The sequence below is a fragment of the Carettochelys insculpta genome, chromosome 2 (assembly GCF_033958435.1).
Source record: "Carettochelys insculpta isolate YL-2023 chromosome 2, ASM3395843v1, whole genome shotgun sequence".
Lineage (NCBI taxonomy): Eukaryota > Metazoa > Chordata > Testudines > Carettochelyidae > Carettochelys > Carettochelys insculpta.
Window position 1 is genome coordinate 186462373 of NC_134138.1, and position 7248 is coordinate 186469620.

The 7248-nt window shown below is 45.9% G+C and overlaps 1 protein-coding gene across 1 annotated transcript in view; it reads right to left on the reverse strand.

The window, feature by feature from the left end:
• ANLN (anillin, actin binding protein) overlaps positions 1–4778 on the reverse strand; it is a 56281-nt gene extending 51503 nt beyond the window's left edge. The window contains exon 1 of the mRNA XM_074986052.1: positions 4737–4778. Coding sequence (XP_074842153.1) covers positions 4737–4754 — 18 coding nt within the window. The 5' untranslated portion in view covers positions 4755–4778. The remainder of the gene's footprint in view (positions 1–4736) is intronic.
• Positions 4779–7248: the final 2470 nt, after the last annotated feature.

Consider the following 7248-nt stretch of genomic DNA (forward strand, 5'->3'; position numbering starts at 1 on the left):
GGGATGTACAGATCATGAAAAGGCATTTTGAAGCTGTCGTGCCATTTTGGTTGTACTGACCTACGTGATTCTATATAAATCACTTCAGTTTAAGTTTAGAAGATGTTACAAGTGATACTTGGGAGTTACTCTGTCTTCAAGTACTTTTTATAATTACAATATTTTATTAGATATTGTTTAAAGGATAAAGTAGTGCTTGATTTGATCATTTTAAACAAACTTCTGAGCTGAATTAAGCACTCAGACATATAAAAACATTCAGTTATGAATATTCTAATACACTTTGAAAAGCCAGCACTCGGCGCTGTGTTATGGTGATGGAAAAAAATAGTTAAATTCTATATACAGTAGACTGATATCTGGCAACCCCAGGATGGGGAGGTTGTAGGTTATTCAAATATCCCAGATGTGCAGGAGATTCCAATACATTCTGTGCAGGTAGCCAAGAGTGGATCTGTTCTGGACTGGAGAGGGGAAGAGATGCCTACCGTGACGGAACGCCATTTAATAGAGCAGTCCGGTTATTTGAATGCTGGTTAAAAGAGAGTTTACTGTACTGTATAACCCATTATCCTCCCTGTTGAAAGGCAATCAAATATAAATTTCAGATTTTAATTGTCTAAAAGATTGCAGATCATTAGACAAAGTTATCTGCTTAATATATAGCAGTAGTGAAGATCAAAATAACAGAAGATATTTCATTATATTATATAAGCCCATGCCTTGAAAGTGGTATATAGTTCTGATGGCCCCAGCTCAGTAACAAAAGTGATATGAAAGATGCTTTATACCCCTAATGAGGAGAGATTAAAAAAATGGGTCTATTCAACTTGGAAAAAGCGATGACTAAGGGAGGGACTGATAGAAGTTCAAAAACAATAACATGGTGGAGAAAGTTAATGAGGAATTGTTTTTACACCTTTACATAATACCAAACACCAAGGTCACCCAATGAAATTAAAAAGCAGCAGGTTTATACAAACAAAAACGAAGTACAGTAAACCCTCCATTTAACAGACTAATGGCGGGGGAGGGGTGTCCATTATTACCAAAAATCTGTTAAATGAGAGGGTTTACTACCCTCTGCCCAAGTCTGCCCCCTCCCCTCCCCCCAAAAAAAACCCTTCCATTCACCAGAGCTGTCACTCCCGGAGAAGTGGCCAGACCCCGGGAGGGCTGGGACCCCACCAGTGCAGTGCGGCTACAGACATCACCTCGCAGGCTGGAGGAGCCACTGCTGTCGCCGGAGCCACCACACACTCCTCCCACTGGCGTGGGATGCATATGCGAGTGCTGTCTCCCAGCATACATGCCCCACCCCTGGTGGGACAAGCGCATGGCAGATCCAAGAGAGGTGGCTCCACCAGGCCATGGCTGCGGTAAGTCCCTTCTTTATGGGGTGGCCAGGGCGGTGGGGGCAGGACTTAGGAATTTACGGATCCCAGCAAACTTCGGGAGCAATGGGGGATGTCTGTTGTTGCCAAAGTTTGCTAAATCAGGGTCCGTAAAAAAAACACAAAAGAGGGATTACTGTACTGCTTCACATAATGCACAGTGAACCTGGGGAACTTATTACCAGGGGATGTTGTGAAGGCCAGAAGTAAAACTAGGTTTGAAAAAAAGATTTAAGGAAGTTCAGGCAGGATGCGCTCATAAATGACTATTGGTAAACCTCTGACTGCCAGATGCTGGCACTGGACAAAAGGGGATGGAGCACTTGATAACTGCCCTTTTCTGTTCATTCACTTTGAAGCATCTAGCACTGGGCAAGGTCAGAAGACAGGATACTGGGCTATATAGACCATTGGGCTGACAGTATGGGCAGTCCCACAACAAGAATAATGAAATGTGAATCCCTGCAATTTTGTGTGAAAATAAAATACTCTACATTTCTGTAAGAATGGAAGGCTTTGGAAAATTGCATGAAGCTATGAACACCTGTACTGACACACTGTAATCAGTTTTGGATTTCACCCAGTTCTCTTGCTCCACCCTACTTTCCCCCACTCCCCTCCCCCTCAAAAAAACACTCAAACCCTGAAGCACATATGGATATGTATGTATGAGAAAGTTTTCAGATACAAAGACTAAGTTATAAAAATGCAGCAAAGAAGTAGTTAAACAGCATGCGACATTCAAATACATATCCACATTCCAATCTCTTGTTAGATCAGCATGAGCTAAGTTTCAGTTGCTGCAGCTAGGATGTCATTTAACAAGAATGTGCACCTCCAGTCTTAGAGTCGAACTTTTGTTGGTTTGCAGCATGCTCAAGTTCTCCAAGAACCATCATAACTTAAATTCTTCTCTTCAACACAGTGAAGAAGCAACACTTACACATGAGCTTTAGAATCAGTTTTGAACTCCACTGGCTTGGGGTGGGAGAAGGGGGAAGAGGTATCTTACTGGGTTCTCCAATTAAACTTCTAGATCTTGGAAAAATGCTTTAGAATGTTTGCAGTTTTTAGTGCTTGCCATAAAGACATCCTTCCTAAACATAAACTAAATTTATACATAGCCCACATCATCTATTATTGTATCTCAAAGGTAAATGAATACAAGCGCAGAGCTCCAATTTATTGCTTGTCTCACCTACATAGCCAAATATTGTTAAAGGCATGTCTACACTTAAAACATTGCTTCAGTGCAACTGTCCCACTGTAGCATTTTGAAGAAGGCAATCTGAGCTGATGGAAGAGAGTTCTTTATTGTTAAAATCCACCTCCTGGAAAGCTGATAACTATGGGGCGCAGCAGGTCTCCTGCCAACCCTGTTCTGTGTATACAGGCTGTTAGTATGGCATAACTGTGTTGCTCAGGAGTGTAGAGTTTTCACACCCTTGAGTAGTTATAGCAATATAGATCAGTGATGCAGACCAGGCCCCAGTGATAAATTGTTGGCTGACATTCTTAAGCCAAGGTCTGCATTAGTCTTGTATCTAAGGCTGTCTATACTGCACTTTCATTTGTATAACGGTCTCAGTATGAGATATGGGGAGGGGGGAACAGACAAGAAGTTTTACCCATGAAAAACATCAGCATGAACAGTGCTTTTCCACCACTGACGACTCTCTCACCAACAAAGCTAGTCCCTCATTTTATTTATTGGTTTTATTTTTGTTGGCAGCAAAAGTTGTCTCTTGACCACAAAGAGTGGCACACCTTAAAATGGCATATCTACAGCAATACAGCCGCACCACTCTAAGGCTAATGTCTGCATTGTCTACCTAAAACTGATCAAGAGATATATTAACACAACTAAAGCATCTACATTACTACACAGCTGGTACTTGGCATTTAATTTTAGTTCAAGGAAAGTTGTGTTGCTCTTGAAAGCATACCAATACAACTACATCATACTCCTTTCCAGAAAGGATGGAATTAGTTCCTCCAAGAAGTTGTTACTTGAAAGACATTTCTCTCTTGCAGCACTGAAAAGAGGAACCCTTGTGAAATATTTGATTAAAGCTGAGGAACAACCTAACAGCTCTACCTCCTACTTCTCAAAACTCAGTTATGTACAAAAAGTTTATGTGCATACTGGAATACTTCCCAGCATGCAAAACAGTTTTAACTCAGTCCAATAGTTTGGTCTCAAAGGAATGTAAGACAGGTCTCATCTTGTCATCTGCTACCAATTATGGAAACAAGGTTAAGTTGTTTACACATAAAACAAATCTGACATACATAGAGACTAGATAGACTCCATTTTAACAAACCAAATGCAGAGGTACAGTTTGTGCTCCAATTTAATTAAAATAATTGCTACTACTTTGTGACGGTTCTTTGAAATCATTAAAGATAAATCACTTCAAATACTCAGATACACTTTTAAACTGGTTGGAGAGTATCTAGACAGAGGGCTGCTATAAGTTAATTAAGATCAGCATGGAATTAATTTTTAAACTTGCAGTTATATTGGTGCATGAACTGTTAAGAATTTTATCAAAGCAAAACAATCTAATAGTGTATATACACACGTTGAATGTACATGCACAGGCTAATTGATGAGAGTTAAATGTTTTGTTTTAAAAATGGTACATTGCACTGTGTCCTAACAGCCTCAAGAAGTCTAACATATGAAACAAGCCAGCTCCACATTGGTAGACTCATCTCTTTGGAAGTTACGACAACAATTCTTCACGATTTTTACTTCCAGCAAGCTGCTTGCTCAGCGCAACCAGGATACTGACTCGGAGGATGACCAGCCTCACTCAGCTCACTGTTTGGATTGACAAGTCACCCATCGCCCAAGCACAGCCCCTTCTAACAATCCTCTGAGAAGCAGCAGCATTGCCCCTATGCTAAAGCCAAGGAAAAGGAGCACCCGAGGTGGGGTGCCCCACCCGACAGCCTCTGTTCCCGGCAGGGTTCCCGGCTAAAAGCCCACCGCGCACCCTGCACCTTGCTACTGTGCCCCGCCAGGCAGCCGTGCAAGAAGTGACAGCGTAAGGCCCAGGGCTGTGACACACGAGTGTGATTTGCCGGCTGTGAGGCTGGGGGTGAGCGGCGGGGGGGGAGGGGAAGTCTCCTCTCCGCGGGGGGCTTCCTCCATCCCCGGCCAAGGCCCGCCCCGCACAGAGTACCTCGCAGCCCGGGGGCGCGAGGAAACCAACTCGCGCCGAGCTCACGTACAGCAGGGACCGGGCACAGCCCGGCCCGCAGCTCCTGGGCAGAGCAAGCGGCCGCGGCAAGCCCGTCAGCCGGCCGCTGTGGGGGAGGCGCCGGGCCGCTCACCTCGGTGAAGGGATCCATTGCTATTGCTGCTGCTGCTGCTGCTGCTGCTGCTGCCCGGCGCCCCCCGCTCTGTGCCTTCCTCCTCGCGCCGCTCCGGGAGTGGCACTGGCAGAACCACCGCCCCCCGACAACCGCTCTTCAGTTTGAATTTCAGCGCCCGCCTCCACTGCGCACGCGCCCTCGGAGACGATTCCGCCCTCAGGCCGGCCAGTTCGGTCACGTGATAGCCGGGCTCGGGAAGAGAAGAGAAGCCAACCGAGGCTGTCGACTGCGCATGAGTAATGGACACAACCGAATCCCTATTTGAATCCCCCTGCGCGTGGCTTTTGTGGGAGGAGATAAGGGGGCGGGAGAAAAGCCGTGATTGACATGAACACTGGCCATTCGCAGGACAAAGAGTACGCCCATTCATTGTAGGGTCAAATAGGAAACGAATTGCCTGAAAAGGAGAGCCTAGCACGGCCCGTCCAGCCGGGGTAGCGGTTGGGTTCACAGCACCATGGCATCACCCTACTGCTAGGTTCCCCCCATCAAAGCCATTGGTCTAGGCTGGTGTGTAAGGCCCCTGCAACATTTTCAAACTTTCCCACAACCCCACTACCGCAGGGGTCGGCAACCTTCCCAGGTGGAGTGCTGAAATTGGACCTTTTGACCTCTATGTATGGTCCCAGTGCTGGTGATGCTTTTGAAGTCACTAATAGTCCTACTTACAACAGCTTCGTTAATTAAGAAATCAAGATGTAGAACTTTATGAGCATCAACCTTGTGGATCCAAAGTTGTGAGCTCAGTCTTTGAGGGGGCCATTTAGGGGTGAGGGAGAAATAGATTAAAGGAAAATAGATCTGGCAGGGCTGGGGCTCACTCCTGTGGGGAGGGCAGGGGACTGGACTCGATGACCTCTTAGCTGTGTCTACACATGCACGCTACTTCGAAGTAGCGGCACTAACTTCGAAATAGCGCCCGTCACGGCTACACGTGTTGGGTGCTATTTCGAAGTTAACATCGACGTTAGGCGGCGAGACGTCGAAGCCGCTAACCCCATGAGGGGATAGGAATAGCGCCCTACTTCGATGTTCAACGTTGAAGTAGGGGCCGTGTAGTCGTTGTGCGTCCCGCAACATCGAAATTGCAGGGTCCGCCATGGCGGCCATCAGCTGAGGGGTTGAGAGACGCTCTCTCTCCAGCCCCTGCGGGGCTCTATGGTCATCGTGTGCAGCAGCCCTTAGCCCAGGGCTTCTGGCTGCAGCTGCCACAGCTGGGGATCCATGCTGCATGCACAGGGTCTGTAACCAGTTGTCGGCTCTGTGGATCTTGTGTTGTTTAGTGCAATTGTGTCTGGGAGGGGCCCTTTAAGGGAGCGGCTTGCTGTTGAGTCCGCCCTGTGACCCTGTCTGCAGCTGTGCCTGGCACCCTTATTTCGATGTGTGCTACTTTGGAATGTAGACGTTCCCTCGCTGCGCCTATTTCGATGTGGTGCTGCGCAACGTCGATGTTGAACATCGACGTTGCCAGCCCTGGAGGACGTGTAGACGTTATTCATCGAAATAGCCTATTTCGATGTCGCTACATCGAACTTAGCTACTTCGAAGTAGGCTTCACGTGTAGACGTAGCCCTTGAGAGCTATTCCAGTTCTATGAGATAGGTATACTGTTTAAGTGGTGCTTGGTAGCATTATTTGGTCTTTTGTTAATCCAAAAGTGGCATGGCTTTGAGCAAGTTCCCAGTTGCATGAGGGAAGAGAGGATGGGGTGAGCTTCAGCCTCTGTGCCCATGAAAATCAGCTTGCATGTCACTCTTGGCATGTGTGCGGGGGGTGGGGGGGCTGGCCCATTTACTACAGCTTGTACTACACCCCAAAAGCTGAGATGTTAAAATGCACAGACAATAATACACAGGCTCTATTTGAGCTCCGCTGCCATCTTTTCAAAAGGTCACATGCTTCATTTCCTTGGTGCCCTGAAATGGGAAGTCCTTTGTCTCTTCAGAGGGCATGCAGGGAAATGTCTTTCATACCCATACTCTGACTACATCTGTCTCCCCACTTTGACAAATTGTACCTCCCTAATTGTACCCACATTTGTTTCTTCCAGGCTCCTCCTCTACCTTATCATCACTGATTTTGTATGTGCCTTAATCTGCTACATTTCACTGTTCTGCATTACTCATATAATTCAAAAGCTTGATGCTCAGCTCTGTAAGAGACTGTTCCTTGTTTTTGATTTCTTTTCCCCAGTGAATAATATACATTTCTGCTTCCTTACTTCTGTCACACGTTCCTTCTTTCTTTCCACAACCCCTTCCTTTTCTTATCCTTCCATTCCTGCCTCCCACTTCCAATCCATTTCCTCTCTTTCATCCTGACCTTTCATTATCCTTTCTCTCTCTTCTTTTTCAATTCAAATACTTTTATTGCCATGCCAAGCCATACAAGTGTTACCTCAGATAACAATGCAATGCAATATATTACAAAAGTTAAAATGTAGTGTACACTAAAGTCTTTCATATCCAGC